This window comes from Corapipo altera, unplaced genomic scaffold (assembly GCF_003945725.1).
Source record: "Corapipo altera isolate COAL_440 unplaced genomic scaffold, ASM394572v1 23, whole genome shotgun sequence".
NCBI lineage: Eukaryota > Metazoa > Chordata > Aves > Passeriformes > Pipridae > Corapipo > Corapipo altera.
This window is the reverse complement of record NW_020884878.1, coordinates 7,393,874-7,413,925: the sequence shown is the minus strand read 5'-3', so window position 1 is coordinate 7,413,925 and position 20,052 is coordinate 7,393,874. Positions and strand designations below refer to the sequence as shown.

The 20,052-nt window shown below is 35.5% G+C and overlaps 1 protein-coding gene across 12 annotated transcripts in view; it reads left to right on the top strand.

Moving 5' to 3' along the window:
- Positions 1 to 19,697, top strand: part of EML1 (EMAP like 1) — an 81,459-nt gene extending 61,762 nt beyond the window's left edge. For all 12 annotated transcript variants that reach the window (XM_027637742.1, XM_027637745.1, XM_027637743.1 and 9 more), the window contains 13 exons: positions 429 to 524; positions 1,061 to 1,195; positions 2,743 to 2,842; positions 4,960 to 5,114; positions 6,271 to 6,396; positions 6,661 to 6,792; positions 10,850 to 10,917; positions 12,456 to 12,544; positions 13,072 to 13,169; positions 13,294 to 13,381; positions 13,561 to 13,656; positions 17,707 to 17,837; positions 18,130 to 19,697. In XM_027637742.1, coding sequence (XP_027493543.1) covers positions 429 to 524; positions 1,061 to 1,195; positions 2,743 to 2,842; positions 4,960 to 5,114; positions 6,271 to 6,396; positions 6,661 to 6,792; positions 10,850 to 10,917; positions 12,456 to 12,544; positions 13,072 to 13,169; positions 13,294 to 13,381; positions 13,561 to 13,656; positions 17,707 to 17,837; positions 18,130 to 18,255 — 1,440 coding nt within the window. In that variant the 3' untranslated portion in view covers positions 18,256 to 19,697. The remainder of the gene's footprint in view (positions 1 to 428; positions 525 to 1,060; positions 1,196 to 2,742; positions 2,843 to 4,959; positions 5,115 to 6,270; positions 6,397 to 6,660; positions 6,793 to 10,849; positions 10,918 to 12,455; positions 12,545 to 13,071; positions 13,170 to 13,293; positions 13,382 to 13,560; positions 13,657 to 17,706; positions 17,838 to 18,129) is intronic.
- The last annotated feature ends 355 nt before the right edge of the window (positions 19,698 to 20,052 follow it).

The following is a 20,052-nucleotide window of genomic DNA, read 5'->3' as shown; positions in this document are numbered from 1 at the left end:
TCTGATTTTCATCCATTTTACCAGTATGAAGAGTAAATTCTGAGATCTGAGAATAAATAATTGTTTTAAATTGCAAAGAAAGAAACTCAGTATGATTATCAGGAAAAGCTTTCTTAATGAAGTAGATAATAGTGTATAGTTTGCCTTTGGAATTTCTACCACTGTATGTTTGGAAAGACCTCATTTCTGCCATTTGTCTGCAGTTTGCAAGAGTCCCTTTTCTAGATCCCTTTTTTAGCTCTGTTTTTCAATTATTCTATAAATTATTATATTTTATGGAGATCTATGGATAACTAAAGGTATAACAGTTAAAGTGTAAATATGTATAAATATTTCCACTTACACAGAAGCATTTATTTTGAATTTGGATTTATATGTTCCTCATGTTGGTTGGGTGGTGCATTAATATTTTCCATGTTTTGCTTCAGAATGGAGGAAGTAGCCTGTGCTCCGTGGATGATTCAAATGACCATGTGCTTTCTGTGTGGGACTGGCAGAAAGAAGAAAAGCTGGCAGATGTCAAGGTGTTGCAATAAGATATTTTGTACTACTTGCTTGTATGTAGATCTGGATTTCTTGTCATAAAATGTTGCTCTGTATTTAACTTCATGTGCCTTTTTAATGCTTTTTCTTTATAAAAGACAAAGAAAATGAAGAAAGGGAATATTTTCTCTCTGAGACTATCCTAATAGTTTGTCTTGTTTTAATTTTGCTGTTGTAATTCTGAACTTGATTTGAAAATTCTAGGCAGCAATAATAACAGCATAGAATGTAATAATAAGTGCAGAAACAAAATGTCTTAAACTAATCTTTTGTGTAGAACTTTTCATTATCTGACATGATTTTGAAGGATAAATTTGGATCCTAACTTATAAAGTCATGAAATATTTTGACTTCAAATTGTTCTACCAAAGCATTCCAGACTATGTCAGTAAATTAATAGCTCAGAATTTTTCTTAAATCAGAAGTATCAGTTTATCTAACTAGAGAACCATGTAATACTGTTTTGTTTTCTTTGAATTTTAGATTTTGATACAATGTTTTTCTTTTTCCTTCCAAGTGCTCTAATGAGGCTGTATTTGCTGCAGATTTTCACCCTACTGATACAAATATAATAGTTACTTGCGGAAAATCACACCTTTATTTTTGGACACTAGAAGGGAATTCCCTTATTAAAAAGCAAGGATTATTTGAGGTAAAATAAAACATTTCCCTAATTTTATGTTTATAGTAATGTTACAGTCATACAGGTTAAGGGTTAGTAAGGTTTGAGTAAATCAAAACAACATTATTAAACTTGAAATTTTGCAGAAACTCAGGTGGCATTCATGTTATGGTAAAACTTCCACATTCGAGTGTTCTAATGAAATTATCATGTTGTTATTCTTTTTCCTATATTCTTTGTAGTACACACCTCCACACTCCCACCACACCCCCTCTCCCCACAAAATAAAATTACCTTAAAATCTCTGTGATTACCTCAGGTTAAAAAGCCAAACCAAAAAAAAAAAAAACAAACAACAAAACAAAACAAAAACAAAAGACCAAACCAACCAACCAAACAAACAAAAAGAAAAGCAGAAACAGAGAGTGATATATGCTGGAGGATTTTTTTATTATTTTGTTAAAGGAAAGATTTGCAAAACCCCATAAAATGTGCATATAAGTCTTCTTCCCTTTTCCTCTGTTCTGCTCAAATACATACATATATGTAATTCAAATACAGATTGAGCTGGCCACTATTTGGAAAATATAATTTTTATTTCAAGATTTGATATGGTTTTGTTCTTAAATACAGACTAAGGTCTACAGCAGCTGCATGCACAAATGAGGGATGTTTATGGTAACTCCAGTAGGGCCTAGGTAGCTGCTTGTGGAGTCATGGCTCACAAGTGTAGCCAAAACAACTTTTTTGCAATCTCAGTTAATATACTTTCTGTGAAATCAGGAGGAGATGCTGAGATGATGCATTTAAATTCTGTTACATTTTATTTTTCCATGCATTTTAAACTCCTAAGCTGCTTGGGCAAATTTGTCCCTCTGTTTTAGCTCTGTTACTCTTGATGGTTGTTGCAGATGGAGAAGTGTGGTGGCCCTAGCTGAGAATAGTTCTTAGTTTGAGGGAGGAAGAGGTCATACACACAGGTTGTCAACAAGGAATGCAAATAATATCCTTAGGCGCTACTACTGAATTTTTTGTTCCCTTATACATTTCATTGTTTTCTTGCTATCCCTATCTTGAATGCGGGGTCTCAAAGCAACATTACCATTACTGAACCCTGGGACTCTTTCACAAGATGATTCCATAAATCTTACACTATAGGCAAACTCTCTAGTGATATTTTTTTCTCCTAGAAACTTTGGAGTTAAAAATTATAATAATAAAGCTTGTTTGCATCTTAGTCCATTTCTAAATACTTAAAGTATTTGGGATTATGTGGTAGTTGGGGGATTTGGTTTATCTCAGAGCATTCCTGGTCTTGTGTTAAGTTTTGACAGGCCTTCTCACTCTGTCCCCAACTTGCAGTTAAAGATTGCGGGATTGGGCCACCAACCTTCGCTGTTGCATTTTTTGCCCTTGCACAGATTAACTCTTTAGACCATAGGAATGTGTTTAACTGCTGTATACATATTCAAGTAATAATAGAGCTGTATAAGACTAAACTAAATTACTCAAATGGATACAGTTAAAATGAATGGATTGTGTGTTGCTGTGAGTGTATATTTTTCATAACCACGCAGAAACAAGAGAAGCCAAAGTTTGTCCTGTGTGTGACCTTTTCTGAAAATGGTGATACTATTACAGGAGACTCAAGTGGAAACATTTTGGTATGGGGGAAAGGTAAGATAAAACTTCACTATTAACTTCAATCTTAATATTAAACGCTGTGAAATTTTACAGGAGTGTAGAGGTTCATTTTAAGAAGAATTAATTTTGTTTTATCTTGAATTCTTTCCCAAGACTAATCCAGCAGATTGTGCCTGGATTCTTTTCTACAAGAACCTAAAGAACATCAATGCCTAACTGCTAGAGCAAAAAATTCTATAGAATGTGTTCCCTATGGTTAAATACTGAATCACAGAGCTATGCCAGCATTTTACTGATGTAAGAAATAGCAGGAAAAATTCTTTTCCTAATGAACATGATAGAAAGAAACATTGTTAATGTAACTGATGATCTCCAGTCTCCTATAGTGTCATTCTACTGTTTGCAGAAATTATGCCTATTGACATACACTTTTAATAAGATAACAAATAGCTTTATTTGTTTTCCTAGGAAGTCAAGTTAAATATATTCAGATCTAATTGAATTCCTCAGCTTTATTTCGAAAGAACAGATGGATAGGAAGAACTTGTTAAAAAAGCACTTTCTAGTAAGAAGAGACTTTTTTTTTTAGGTAGCAGAAGGCAGTGCCTGCCAGAGGGCAAACAGCAGCAACATCTGAAACGTTTCCTTAGTGCATGATATGCCATGCATAGGAATAAGGAGAATCCCTTGAAGGAGGCTTTATTAGTAAAGAAAGAAGGGAGATGAATGACAGCTGCTTCTTATTTACTCAGTGCTTTCTCCCAAGATATTCGAAGAGTATAAGACCCGGAAGACAACCCAGTGAATCAGTTACACAGTTGAGCCTTTCTGAGCTGTTTTTGCAGACTTTTTTTTCATCCAAGGACTTTTAGCCAGTTCCCTCCTTGTGCTTTTTACCACTACACTGCTTTTGAGGAAAGGGGTGGATATGGTGTTTGTAAGTCGGCTTCTCTTTTATTTCCCCTTCCCTTTTCCTAAGGTAATTTAAAGCAAGACACAAAACACTTTTCCTTCATTTTAGACATTGCATAGTCCCATCTCCCTGTTCTTTGCTGTTATTTTGGACTGCCAAGAGACAAGGGAGATAGTGGCAGCTGCTGGCATGGCAGAGTCATTGCACCGCTCAGAGGCCAGTTTGCCGTCATGCCGGTAGACTGCAAGGAGCCTCTTCTGCCCTTTCTCCCAGGAATGAAAGGGAATTCTCAGTGTGCTCAAGTTCTCCTCACCTTCTGCCAGATCTTTTGGGTTGGGCAAAAATGTTGTTGTTGTTTTTCTCTCCTAGTACAGTGTACTTTCTATGTCTTCATTACTTTTGACTCAGAGCTCTATGTTCAAGTGAGGGCTGCTTCTACCAGGTCAGAGTACCCTCAGCAAAAACTTCTCCTAGTAGACATCAATTGTTCCTGACACATTATATCCACAGATGTGGGTGAAAGCAAATGGGATTCATAAAGGAAAAGGCAGTTGTTTCATCCTAACTTGTATCAGCCCCTCACTTGTGCTGTACATCAGGTTAGCCAAGCTTTGATGCAAGGTGCACATTTCAATAATAGCAATAGTAATAATCATTTCTCTGTACTTCATAATAATAATGCTTCATCAAATTAGAGATAATTAATCTAAAGTAGTTGTTTCTGAGGCTGTTTTGAGTCTAAGAAAGTACTTGAACAAGCCAAGTTCACCAATAAAAAAGTACAAGGTCTTTTGGAGGGTGATTCAGGACATTCTGCCAGATGTACCAGGATCTGTAGCTAAGTTAGATTTTAGTCCAAGTTCAGTGTCTGGAGGCTGTGGGATGTCCTTGCAGGATGACAAGTGACTGGGTTATGATTTCTTTGTTGATAAGGTATGTAATGCTACTACATCAAATTTGATGTCAAATTGGCTTAAACTCCTATGAAAGGTTTAAATGAACCTATTTTACTTTGAGCTAGACTGAGTATGTATTCTTTTCATTTTTGAGACGGGGGAATATTTCCTAAGATGTACTAATTCAGCCTCTTCTGTGCGTTTGTGTGTTTTCATCCAACACTTTTACCATCGTTTAGATATAATTCTTGAAAGGTAGTAGAGAAATAGAGCAAAAAACCTGGGGGGGAACGAGCTATTAAGCCAGGTATTTCAGTAATGTCTTTTCTCCTTCTGCCCAGGTACCAACAGAATAAGCCATGCAGTTCAAGGGGCACACGAGGGTGGGATATTTGCGCTGTGTATGCTGCGAGATGGCACCTTGGTATCAGGAGGTGGAAAAGACCGAAAGCTGATATCTTGGAATGGAAATTACCAAAAAATTCACAAAACCGAGGTGATGTTGCCTATCTCGAAATTACTCTGCTACTCAAAATGAAATTCTAGCTGTCTTCTAAACATGGCTTTTTTTAATAATTTTTTTCTTATGGATATGTATTCTGAGGGAATACAAACCAGTGTTAAATGCAATATCATTTGAGCTGTCAGGTCATTCTTGTGATTGACTATTCGTGAACATAATATTTCCTTTTAAAGTTCTGTTGTAAGTGGAAAACAAATCTTGTATTCGTATCTTTTCATATTGTTTCTTCCTTTCTTTGCAATTAATAATTTAAAGTAATTTTTAACTTCAGAGTATTACAGTATTAAAATATTTTTGTACTTTCCTCTTTCCCAAAATGATATGATGATTTTGTGGGTGTTTTAGTACTCAGAGTTTTTCATTAATTTCTTGGTTGATGTTGTTGGCTTTTGTATATAATTAAAAAAATCTGGAAATTAATCCAGTTACTACGTAGGAACGTAAAAGCAGAATTTGTTTGGACAGAACTACATGACTGTTTACATACTGAGTGTAAGAGCAATCAGCATATAAAACTGAGGAAAGGTTTCAACTCTACTACATAATATTAAATGTTGCAAATATATATGCACCTGGAATGGCATGTGAGTTTTTGTAATTAATTTTTGAACACAGTACAAGGTGTGCTTGTTGTGCTGTTAATAACTCTGATGTCCTTCTTTTTTTCTTATTTGTTCATACTCTGGTATTCCTTGTTATTTTATGCCTTACCTTGAACAGTATATTGGAGATGTGCACTGACTGCACAGAACCCAGGCTGCAATTAAAGAAAAATTCATTCCAAGAAAGTACTCTGAGTGGAAATGCTTAGTTTGATATCAGAGCTGCAATTAAATAGGATTAAGTTAACACAGCATGAAGGAACCTTTTCTGTTTGTTGAAATACTTGGTTTATCTGTACAAACGGAGTGTTCTGTAGATAAGGATGTCTTGTAGTGTTATAAAAACAGTTACTGAGCTGATGCAAGTTGTTTTAAAGTTTTGCAAATCAGGCACACATATTCATCTATTTAATTCCTTCTCTGCGCAACATTTATTAAAACACATTTGCTAGGCCATGTGTCTTTAAAATTAGCAACACTTGACAGATTGTCTGACTTACTTGTCCTTTTGTCTGTTATGACCACAGATTCCAGAGCAGTTTGGTCCAATAAGAACAGTAGCAGAGGGAAAAGGGGACGTTGTATTAATAGGAACCACTAGAAACTTCGTCCTACAGGGCACACTATCAGGAGATTTTTTCCCAATTACCCAGGTAAGCTGTTTTGCCTTACAAGAGCATGTCTAGGTGTGTAATAGCAGTAAAGATATTGCTTAAAGTTAAGTTTCATAAATGTACATCTATTGATTTATTATTACAGTGCCTTTGGCAATAAATAACATTATAAATATGTATCTATCTAGAACTAACTTTTTTTTTTAATGCTTTCATATATAGTTTGGTCATTTTAATAGTGCTTAAGCATGTTTAGTTTTGATGGTCTGTCCTTCTTGTCAAGAAGCATTTTTGCTTGTCTAGGGTCACACTGATGAGCTCTGGGGACTTGCAGTCCATTCCTCTAAACCTCAGTTCTTCACATGTGGACATGACAAACACATTACTCTCTGGGATGCTACCACCCATCATCCTATCTGGGACAAGATTATAGAGGTATAAATTTATTGAACACAGCTCTCCTGTTATAGAAATTCTGTAATTCTTCTTTATATGTAGTATAGTAATTCTAGTTTTTCTTGAAATTATTGATTAAAACTATCTTCTTTTTAAAATTGGATGTAAACCTCTTAAAAACAAGAATTTAAAACCCTAGGCTATATGAATCTATGTGCTATATCATATAAAAGTGTACAGTGCTGTTGACATTTATTTTTTTTTTTGCTAGGAAGAGAACCACAAATGTAAATCTGGGCAATATTTATCATTTAAAAGTAATTCTGTCAGGATTAATACTAATACCCTTATCTTGAGCATGATAGTCGGAATAAAGAAGGAAAAGAATGTTTTGAGGGTATCATTATTTCCTGTAATTTATTAGCATTTTTATACATCTGGTTCACAAATAAACAAATGTTTAGAATTTCCCTTTCTATCTCTGGTGTGAAACTTGGCGTTTAGGTACTGCAGGAATCCTGAGTGGAGGCTCAATTTTGAACTGTACTTAGGCACTCTGTGCATCTGCAAACTCCTGATGACTTTGTGGTGACAAGTGATCTTGCTTACTATATACATCAACAGGAACTGATTTTTAGAGTACATTTTTTGGACACCTGATCAGTCTTCTAATTGTTTATCCATAAGAAGGCATTTGCTTATCTTCTAGAGACAGTGCTTTTATCTCTCTGAGATGCCACTATCTCCTTCTTTCAAACATTCTTCTCTTTACATTTTCTTAATAGATGTGTGAGCATGTTTTTTTGGAGGCACATGTACTGATCATAATAACCAAGTTATTTCTGAATCTTTTTATCTGCCCTCTGTACAGTGGAAAAGTTCAAAAGTTACTACAAGGAAAAGAAAACAGCACCTGGCGTAGATATGTACCAAATACCCAGGTTTGCAAATCAGACTGTAGCTAGTAACTTAGAGACAATCCTCATGTTGCTGACTAAAGTTTTTTCTTTGTCATGTAGTAAATAATCCCTTTCAGTTTACATGAAGTTTTGAAAAACTTAACTATACAAATTTTTTTATAAAAAGGCTTTTCGTTTTCAGGCCTACATAACACTTTAACTTAAAGCTAGTATTGATCAGACTTCTTGAATACAACACATCTGCAATAAGTGTATATTCTTACATCAGGTTGAATTCTTAACAGAATTGCTTTTGCCAATTTGTCCCTCAAAGTATCCTTCTCCAGTTGTATGCTCTTGTTAAATCATACTTGCTTGGTGAATGTGGAAGTTGGCATTTATTCTGTGTAACCGAGGTCATATGTTCTAAGGCCCATATTTTTCTTGACTTCCAAATTGATTGGAGAGAAGAAAACAACAGTTCCACTGCCCCAGAGATGGAACCGTACTTTCACAGTTCAGTGTCTCGGTTATAAAGATAGATTGTCCACTAGTCTCAGAAATTAAAATAAAGGAAAATATAGGTATTTCTTTTAAATAAAAAAAAAAGACATCAATAATGCTAAGTATGTGGCCTGAGAAGCAAGCAGATGATTGCATTTTCCTATTTCCTAATCATTTTAGAGTTTAAGATATGTTAATATGATTTGGATTTAAAAATAAGCTCTCTCCCCTTCAGTCTTTTGAGATGCTCTAGATAGGTGGGCCTCAGGAGAATGATCGAACCCTGAGATGCACCAAAATCGGAATGTGCTTGCAAATCTCTTGAACTGTCACCAAGATGATAAATCAAATAAATAGCAGCACGTTTAGGCTACAAACTTTAACAATAAAATATGTTTTTAAAAATCAGTGAGCAAGTTATAAACCAAATTTTCCTGCATCTGTCTTGGTAGTCTCTCTAAAAAAAGATAAATCTGTGTCTTTTTTAGTTTTGAAATGCAACAATAGCAGCGTACTGTATCTGTACGGTGTGGAATATGAACACACTGGATTGCAGAAATCCTTCACATGCAATTCAGAATGACTAACAATGATACAACTGATAACTTCTATGTAAACCTTTCTGATCTTCAGGATGGTTGTTTGGTTGGGTTTTTTTGAAATTAATTTGATTATGGTGCACAGCCGATTTTGTGCAAGTCTGATTTATAAGTAACCCGCAGTGGAGCGTTAAATCATAGGTACAATTTTTTATGCTTTTCTAATACATTTCTTTTTTGTTGGGAAAAATCATCACTTAATTTAATTGCAGGTACTAATGTGATCCTGTGCTTAATGTAAGGGTGTGTGTTTTTGTATATTTGTATACGCTTTCAAAAATACAGAGAGAATAAGTTAGTACTTCTAATATGTTTCTCATTACAGGAAGGATATACTGAGGAGGGCCTATAGTCATGAAGAAAAGTGCAAAATTTGGCACTTTACTCTCTTGCAGTGTAAAGACAAGAGCATTTAGAAGTGTGGGAGGATAGTGAAACATCATTAGTGGAGATAAGTACAATATGGGGATCAGGAGCAAATCTCTTAATCAGATGAGCTGCTACCTCTGAAATAAAGTTACTTAAGCAACCATTAACTCCAAAAAGGACATAATTTTCCTCTGAAAAACAGAGCAGGAATTTAGCTGATTATGACTTACAGTGAGCTTCAATTAATATTTAGCTGCAGTTTTGCAAGTATAAGACTCTCTAAGAAGCTGTCGTTATTGAAACGTTTAAGAAACAGCTTTGTTTACCTTGATTATTTTGAAAAGATTGATGGCAACAGCAGTGGGAGTATTAAACAAGAGATAGGTTTGTTTCTTTTCCCCTCCAAGTACACACCAATTCATTAAGACATGATTCCTGTTGTCAGTTTTTACAATAATCTCCTTATTATCTCTTTGAAGTGTCTCAGACTGTTTCATAGATCAGTGATCTAGATTATCTCGAAAAAGTAGTTTCTCTTTAACCTATTTTTGTCAAGAGATCTGTGTAAAAGCCTTTTAATGTAGCTATGGGTACAAGTTACTGCTCGGATTAAATTCACTGTTCGAACCTCTGATTTATTCAGTAGAATATTTTAGCATTTACTATGAAATTATACTTTGAAAATATAATTTGAAAATTATCCTTTCTGGAATACTGTGATGTTTTAGAACACACGTTTAGGAATCCTGGATCTCAACATTTCCCTGGAATTTCTTTAGAGCTAGTAAAGTCTTCTAAATTAGTCACTTGATTAAAATTAATGAGAATATCCTTTACACCTAGCCTTTAGGGATAGTAATTACCAATTACTAAAAATGTCAACAGGTTTACTGAAATAGCTATGATGTGATACTGTTTTAAAATACAGAAAATCAAGCCTGTAAGCATTTCTGTGAGATTTGTCACTAGACTGGGGGTTTTTGCTTACATTTTAAAATTACTTTGGTATTTTCTGCTATAATCTGAAGAATTCTGAAGCTCATTCTTAACTGAACAAGTATTAGAAAGAAAACACTTACCTTGGTTTTTAGGCATATGTTTAAATTGCAAGAAAAACACTGGAATTCTACCTGTCTCCACAATAATGCACTAAACAAAGTAAAATGTTTTGAAATTGCAAATCAAAATAAGAAACCCAGTTTCTGCCCTTAATCTCCCACTAAACTGCAACTTGGCAGGTGTTGGAAAAAGGTGCTGGTGTGCACAGAAGTTATGCTTTACCCCTCCATGCAAAATGCCACGTACCTTTGTTGAACAACGTGCTTGCTTGTCCTTTTAGACCATAGGTAAACTTCAGTTTTGATACTTAATTCTTAGGTCAGCTCTAGTTTAAGAAGTTATTTTTATCTCTTACTTGTTTGTGATTTGTTGGGACGCTGCCGTTGCTGATGTTATTGTTATGAAATCACTTGCCAAGTTATTTTTAGATAGTGCAGAAAAGAAAAAAGTGGTCTTGTATAGAGGGAAAAAGGTTTATTGGATAATATTTCAATTAGTTAAAAATAGTTTTTTTCCCCTCAAGTTTATATTGGAAAAAAAAGAGAAAAACCAACCCCAAAATATCAACAAGAGATTATTCCTGAGGCAGATAATTGAACTGTGGTTTTGTTATAACTTGATAACTTGGACTGGTAAAAAAGTGTGCTTCTTTCTGAAACATTTTAGGATCCAGCACAGTCTTCAGGTTTTCATCCTTCAGCATCTGTTGTTGCAGTAGGGACGCTGACTGGAAGGTAAGATGTGCAGAGCTGCACCCTGGGCACCAACTAACGCTGATTTTTCCTGCTCATGTCGGAGTTCATGTTCTTGTTATGCAGATGTCTGCGTGACATATCTTCATTCCCTATTGATTTCTAGTCAATTCCAGAGTGAAATTTATTTATATTGCCTTAAATGCCAACAAACCCTGTGTTTGCTGAGTGTTGCATGAACAAAGAGATGTTTTCTGCTCTGGGAGGATGACAATGTAAGGTCAGTGGGAGGAGGTAGATTTGGAGAGGGCAGGAAGTCTAGCTTGGCAGAAGGATCATGTGTGGGAGGTACTGTCACCATACCAGTGACCTAAATGTTAAATCTTTATGTCCATCAGGGCAAAGGAGAGGCTGAAGCAGGAATCTGAGATTGTGAGTTAATTTTGCAGGTGTGGATAGAGGTTTTCTCTGAGGCCTTTAAGGCAGCGTGGAGGAAATCACATTGAAAAATTCTGTGTGCTGGAAAATGTAGCAAATGGTTCGTGATCCTTAATGCAGTGGCAACCAAAAATTCGATGAATGTTCCACTGCACTAGCCATGGTGTAAAAATGCATATGGAGAGGCTTGTTCTGTGTGAACACTGTGAGGTGCAAACACGACAGAGAAAATTGAGGCAAAGTTTAGTATCTCCATTTTACATGGCAGGTTGAGCCCTTGGTTATTTAGTGGGTCAGTGGCAGACGCTGGGTTTGTCCATGGTTGTCTTTCATAGGAAGGAGTGCCTTTGCCTAACTTCCTCCTCTCCTGTAGTGTCACTTGAGGGCAGACTTGACTGTTGATATTGAAAACAGTTCCACTTAACTGAGAACATACAGGAAGCTTGTAGATTATGAGACAAGATTATCTCAGACTGTATATCAATCCTAAATAAAGGATTTGTTACTGAATTTACTTTATTTACAAAAAAAAGAAAATCAAAAGGAGAAGCTTTGAGAGGAATATTTTCTTTGTCTTTAGTAATCAGATGCAAGTATTGAAATGCAAATTTTATCTTTGTCCTTTCTACATGTTTCCACAAATTAATTTTAAAATTAAAAATTAATTAAATTAACAAAAAAAGTAATTAAAATTTCACTTTAAAATAAATTAATAAATAAATCTAATTCATCTGTCAGAAGAGAATGGTCCTGATTCTTGCTTGTGTTTTCTTTTGCTCTAGGATTTAATATAGGCATCCATTTAAATATCAGCATAGCATAAAAGAGGGTCATTAAAAGAAAAGGGTCATTATAAGCAATGCTTACTTTATTCTGATGCATGACACATAGTAAAACACATTAAAATCTGAAGGTTGATATCAGGTCAATGCTTGCTCATTTTCTTGTTTTGGTTAAAAACGATAGGAAGGAAACTATCCTTGTGTTAAAGTAAAAATAGACCAAACTGAGTAGCAGTTGCTGTTTTTCTTTTCTTGGTGTAAAACTTATGCTATTTTGACAGAAGAAAAGTTGGTCAAGATTACAGTAGATTTAAATTCCTTATGGAATGATTTATTGGCCTCTTTCTGTATTTACAACAGGTGGTTTGTGTTTGACACAGAAACAAAAGACTTGGTCACTGTACACACAGATGGAAACGAACAGCTGTCTGTAATGCGTTACTCACCAGGTTTGAGAGCATTTATTTACTGGGTAAAAATAAAGACATTGAATTTTTTTATTAAATTAAATTAGGGGCCGGTTTGTTTTAAAATATTTCCCTACTTGCCATGCTGAAGTTGAAAATTAATATGCCATGAAACATTGGCAACACTGGATGGGCGGTGTCGTAAGCTCCAGTTTTCTTTCCCCTCCCTCCCTGCCCGACATGTTCAGTATGGTTTCTCTGTGGGGAAAAAAAAAAAGAAAATATTTAACTCCTCAGGTTGTTGCAATCAGGTTATCCCTAAATGGGATAGCTGCCTCGGAAGTGTCATGTGTTTTTAGCAGTGATATTTGCTGCATAAATTTGCTGGTTTGTAGTCTTGAAAGATGCACCAAGATGCAACTGAAAAAGAAAAAATAGAATTCCATTTTTTCATTTTTCAGTATCAAGGCTTTTAAGAACAGTTCCTCTTTCTGTGACATACAAACTTTTAAAAATTAGCCTGAGTTCTTTCTTACGGGAATAATTGCAGTTCACTTTTGTGTTTATAGATGGAAACTTCTTGGCAATAGGTTCCCATGACAACTGTATTTATATATATGGTGTAAGTGAAAATGGAAGAAAGTACACTAGAATTGGCAAATGTTCAGTAAGTAACCTTTTTCTCATGGTTCAGTATTAACACCTTAAGTGTGTTTTGTAGCACTATATTAATACTGTCGCATTGAGACATACTGTTGATGCAGCTAATACAATATTTTTTCTCTTTGTAGGGTCATTCCAGCTTCATTACTCATCTGGATTGGTCTGTTAATTCACAGTATCTTGTGTCTAATTCAGGAGACTATGAAATCTTATACTGTGAGTAAGAATTATATTTAGTCCTTTTGTGCGAAGTTCAGGCAGTCTGACACAGATTTAAAATTTAAATGAGACTGTATAACTGCCAAGATCGACCATATGTTTTAATTCATCTGGTGCAATCAAAAATCTATAAAATTTGAGAATGAAAAATCATGTGGGGTTTTTTTCTTTTGTAGGGATCCCCTCTGCTTGTAAACAAGTCGTGAGTGTTGAAACAACTAGAGATATAGAATGGGCCACTTACACCTGTACTTTAGGATTCCATGTTTTTGGTAAGTATTGTAAGCCTCTTACAAGCTCTTACCATTCTTCTTATTAACAAACACTCGGATTGCCAACTTTTGCTTATGAAACATGACTATTCATAATTCAGGGAAAAATAGAGAACTTCTGTTATGCCATTTTTATTACAATCTGTCTTCTTATTTCAGTCCAGAAAGACACTGGTTTGATATTCTTGCTAGCTTCAAGTACAAATATTAAATTACAACATAAGTGGGAGACAAGGAAGAAATCACACACTGCCCTTTCTGTCACACAAGAGCAGCTTCTCGTCATTTTTAATTTAAAGTACCAGTTCTATGGAATTGTCGTTTAGACAGTTACTGGGTGAAATCCCCTTAATCAGAAATGGTTTCATTTGCTTTAGTTACTGTGCAAGCACAAAATGGATGACAATCTCCCTCATTAAGAATTTATCATGTATTTCGATAGAATCTGCAGCAATTAAATCAGGTGAAAGGAATTCAAGAAGGAAAACATAACAAAATCAGCATAGTTTTTTTTTCATCAGACTTGTCTTCTGCCAGTTTTGAAGGATCCACTTTCCCCAGCGTAGTCTAGAGCTTTGTACTCATTCCACAATGTGTGCAGAACTAGATAGATTGTTACAAAAGCTGAGTACGAGAAGCTTCAAATTCTTGAGTCCTCAAGAGAAAATAGGAAGCCATGGTAAAAGTTCAGAGAAGAGTATAAGTGGTTAGCAAGGAAGATTTACACCCATGTTTCAAGTAGAATAGATGCAGTGATGTGCTTGAAGGCAGCCAGAAAGGACATGTTTTCAGAACCTAAACATGGTATGGCAGTAGCAGTATGCTGGGAAAACACATGCAAATTTTCTATCATTTGACTGACAAGGAGTGCTTACATGTCACTACAGTATGCAGATTTGGTGAAAGGAAATCCTGGAAGATTGGCTGCATATTGGCATGATGTACTTTCCATGTAAGGGTTAGAGGCCCTTATGGAACTATTAACGTATTTCTGGGGTTTGAGTACACCTGACACATAGTTACAGAGCTACAATGTTTTTGCATCACAGGTTCAGGTACTCTGAGACATTAAACACTTTATGTGAGTATTCCTCACTTTTTGATTTGGATTCATGTAAAATATAGTGCCAATAGAATATAGGGCTGCTTTTGGTGCACAGAGAGTCAGAGGAAAGAGGCAGGTCACACCTGAGAGGGGTTTTCCCCATGCCTTGCAACAGATGAGCAACCTTCTTGTATCTGTAAGAATAACTGGTTAATGTAATCTTGAGACCATTAGTATTTATTTTCAGGACCTCACAGAGAATGGGCAAAGTACTGAAATACTTGAGAAGCATGAATGTGGTATCTGCAGGTCATATATCTACCTTCAGAGCCCATATGTAAAGGATAAAGTGCAAAGTTAGTGGCTAGAATAATAAAGAGAAGAAGCTCATAAATTGGAAGTTGGAAACCAGTCTGTTAATATTGGAAGTCACTCTTACTGTTCAGAACTTTGGGGCCTCATAGCAGCCAGTTAGAACAGTCTTCACATGTTTTCTGGGATTTCCCCACTGGACACAGAAGCAAGGATCACAGCATCCAGGATGTGAAGCTTCTAGTATATTGATTTTTCAGTAGATACTGGCTGACTGAAACTAGGGGTATTTTCTCACTCTAGTAGAACCACATAAAAATCACAAACTCTGCACAGCAATCACGGATCAGCATAACCAATGTGGGGGGGGGTGGGGAAAATGAACATTGGTCTGTTGAACACCTGTCTTTGAGCATGGGAACAGATTAGTCAGCCTGGAAGTGTTTAGAGATGATTCAACTGAAAATCAAAAGCATGTAAAGAAGTGTGTTTAAGGGAGTATATTTTAGTGATACAAATGTGTAATACAAATGCAAATGTGAAGGAGCAAAGACTTAACACTTAATGATCTATATACTCTTTCAAGAACCCTGTGTTGCTGGGTACACAACCAAGTGTTCATTGCACATGCCCAGTTTTGAAAAAAATTGGTGTTTGAGGTGAAGGACAGGAACAGAAGAAATCTAAGATGCTGTATCAAGCTGATTGGGTTCAAAAATGGCTAGAACACTGTAAATGGAATATTATGTTTGTTTGAATATATTTATTAATAACCTATCATAAACCAGCAAGTATAGTTTGTAGGTGGTATGAAGCTGCAGGATTAGGAAGTTGCCTTGAGAAATAGAGGAGTGGTATGAAAAAAGGAGTCAATTCAATAGAACCAAATAGGAGGTTCCACACAAGAATGGCAGAACCCAGTTGTACAAATGCAGAACGGATGAGAGCAGACAGGAGAGTAGATCTGCACAGAAAGATCAGATTACTCTTGCATACACACTGAACATGAGTCAACAGCATTATGCTGTTGTAGGAAAGGAAGATGCATTAGTGGGATGTGTAATGAAAAGGATGCCATGCAAAATGTGAAGCAGTCATCCATTTATCAGTATCTGCTTCAGTCACCGCTGGAATGGCTGCTTCTGGTTTTTGCACTTTGGACAAACAGATAACGTGCTGACTAGAAAGAATAATTATTCATCTAAATATTGTGCTGGGAGAAGAGATGTAATGAATGAATTTTAGAGAAGAGTAGGAAAAAAGGCATGGCATGAATCCTCAAGTGAGAGAAAGGAAATTCTCGTTACATGTCTGCAGAGGATGGGGAAAAGAAAAAGACTAATTTTTCAGCAAGGGGGATTCAGTTTGCATATTCATAAAAACTAGCAGTGAGGCACTGGGATAAATTTTGAAAGAGCACAAAGTTTTGAAGAAAAACCCTGCTATCCTCCTTTCTCCATTTCAAAATGGCAATCTTGTTTCTTTAACCACTGCCTTTAGGGTTATCTCCAGCTTGTCACAGTGACCTCTTGGGAAGACTCCTACATCTTTTCAGCTAGCATTTGATATTCATAGAGCCTTCTTTTTGTCAGATATTTAAAACAGCTTTTCTGTGTCTCTTTGTTCTGCATATTCATAATTCTATGAGTAGCAATTATCATTGTTTCTTCTTTGCACTTTCTGTTACTTTGAGCCTCTTTTTTACTCTCCCTGAACTAGCAAAGAGGTGTTTCCACACACATCAGGAGAGTTAAGGGCAGTCTACAAATCAGTACTTTGTATTTTATTTACAGCAATTTGTAATTCCTTGTAAAGACATGGAATCACCTCCTCGTAGTGCTGTTGAAAGGGTCTCTAAAAGTTTGGTATCATTTGTGTTAAGTAGGGATTAGATGAAATCTAAATTACAAAAATCATAAAAAAAAAAAAGTAGCCCACAGTACTGCATACAAAAACCTGACATTTCAGTAACCGGATGGATTTTAGTACAATTACAGTTTATTGCAGGCAAGTATTCAGAGGCCTTAAAGATGTGGTGCACAGGTTTGGTCTTTGCGCTGATGACCCTGCAGTTTAATTTTAGAACACCACGTTGTGCAAGAACAGCAAGGAGCAGAGAACGTGAGGAAAGAGAATTCCTTAGAATAGAACAAAAGCATTAAAAAACTTTAAAGTAGGTTCAGTTTCTTTTCAAGAGATCTGTTAACAAATAATTTAAACTATATAACATCTGATTTCAGAGGTTTTAGGCTTTTAGTAATATGAAGAAAGTCCTTTGGATCATACATGTGTATGTTTTTTAGACTACAATAATATGATGAAAGTATGTTAGGTCATACATAAGCAGAAGGGAAAATAAAAGCAGTAACTTATTTTTCTACATAACAGTATGAAAATTCTTTCAGGCTCAGGCACATGACTGTACTTCAGCAGAATTCTTTTTTTCAGAGTAAAAAGCACTTTGCTGACTAGAGGAAATAAAGTATTTTTTTATGTGTTTGGTTTCCTATTAGGATCTAGACTTTTGCTGGTGTACTGAAGTACACATCCTGGCTCAGATGCAGTTATTTTTATAGTTTTTTCTTTTTTCTTTTCTTTAAACAAGTAATCCTTTATTAATATTTCAACAGAAGCTTAAACTGTCAATTTTATTTCCATTATAAAACCCTTTAATTAGTCCCTCTATGTTTCAGGTGTATGGCCTGAAGGTTCAGATGGAACAGATATCAACGCTGTCTGTCGATCACATGGGAGAAAACTTCTATCAACAGGGGATGATTTTGGCAAAGTACATCTCTTCTCATATCCCTGCTCACAGTTTAGGGTAAGGTATTTCCCAAAAACTTACTCTTGTAATTTGCACAAGTGCATTAAAATGTGGCTTTCCTGTGTACAAAAAAAACCCTCCAACCACATCAAAACAGGAAGAATGGGAATATTCAGATGTCTAAGGGATTTTTTTAAGGTTGGTTGAGACAGCAATTAAATTTAAAAGTTAATTTAATATTAAACTACTGTAAGAGAATGATGTGATGCCTTGGTTTCATTGTTGTATGAATGTTATAACGAGATGTTTTGATGACAGCTTATATTCTCACTAATGTGGTGTTTTCTAGGCTCCCAGCCATGTGTACGGTGGACATAGTAGTCATGTAACTAATGTAGATTTTCTCTGTGAAGACACCCATCTCATCTCCACAGGCGGAAAAGATACAAGTATTATGCAGTGGCGAGTCATTTAAAGGAAACGTCAGCATGAACACACACAGTTGAGTCGACCATGCACAGAACTTATGTATAAACTGTATATTTAAAACTTAACAGTATGTTTGCAGTTTAGCCTGGTCACTGTGATTTTTGTTTAAAAAATTCTTACAAACCTCAGGAAAATTAAGCCCTGTGCTGGTTACCTTACTCAGTATAGTGATTTTTTTTTTTTTCATTGTGTCACACCTGAAGAATGATTGTTCTCTGTTGTACAATATACAATGCAGTACAAGTTTAATATAAGAAATGTGGCTTGACAGTTTGCAATACAGTGGTATCAGCAGAATGTGACTATCTTAAATGTTTTCTATAAACACTGCTAAACTGGTCACAAAAATGCCTTTCAAAGACTGTATATATGTGCTTATTTGTTTCACTATCTACACTTTGTACTGTATATCTACTTATTTAGAAAAATCTATGACAATGTCAAGGTACTGAACTGTTTCTGATGGAGGCTGATGAATAGATACAAAAAATATAAACTGCTATGTAAGATGCAAAAATTAGTGTTCTAGACCTGAAAATGTGAATGCTGGTAAATTTGCATTCTCTTGGGAACAGCACACCGTGGGTATTACCCATGAGGAGTTGTCTTCCCTTTCAAATGAATCAGCAAGCTTTGTCCCAGTTTGACCCGAATATCTCAGTAGGGCTTACAGATGTCCGTGTGGTTCAGGTAGTCCATATGAGTTTAAATTAAAAATTTTTTATTTGTATATGAACAATTTCTTTTTGAAAACAAAACAAAAAAGCTTGGCCACATCCCCATTATTGGTTGGTATATTTAACTAATATGTATATTAATCAGCATGTTGCTATATTGTACATGTATAAGATTTTAGCAGTTCATAACAAATGGTAAGGCCATCTAGCTTTACTTTTTTATGCTTATGGATATTGTATATTTGTATTTTAAGACCAAGTAGACCAAGTCTAAAGATATCTTTTTAAGTGTACCATAAACCTGCAGAGGGTAAAGGAAGACTTGGAAGCCTACATGAAATATTAATGTGTAACTTCTGGCCCCTGTGTTTTGTGCATGGATGGGTATTTATAGTATGAAATAAGATTGTGTTTTGCAATGAAGTAACAGTGGAGGTGGTATAAAAATGGTTAAGAAGGCCTTATCAATGTTGATTGTGACACAGATTAAAATGTATTGTTTACTATGAGGAATGTATCTGAAGAATTTTAAAAGAGGAGTTCTAAGCGAACTCAAAAAAAGTAATATTAAAATTTTGCTTGTAAACGGACAGTAAACATTAATTCTCTGAACTCTAAAGCACTGGTTGTTTAGAGTGATTTAAATGAAATGGAATCAATAAATTTTGAAACTTTTTTATTACATCTCCAACCTCCTACACTGAAAGTGCAGGACACCAATAAACATGTATTAAAGTGAATTTTCAATGTATTCTTCCTGTTGAGTAAGGTATCTTTGTTTAAACATGAAATACTTATGGAAGGACAGGCTTTTACTCAACAACACACATTTGTGATTTCTCGATTAGAGCTGCATTTGAAAATACTTGGCAGTAAGATCTCGGTTTTGGGGTACATAATTTCATGTGTGACCATGACCCTGGGAACATAATGACAGTGCACACCTAGAGAGTGAAACTCCAGCTTTGAGAAAAACACGCCAAATGTGTTCACCTACGAACTGCCTTGGTCCTGCCTCCTGGCACACATCACATATTTCCGAGCACCCAGCTGGTGCGGTGTCGTTCCACTGCGCAGAGTTATGCCCATGGCAAGAGCTCCGGGCA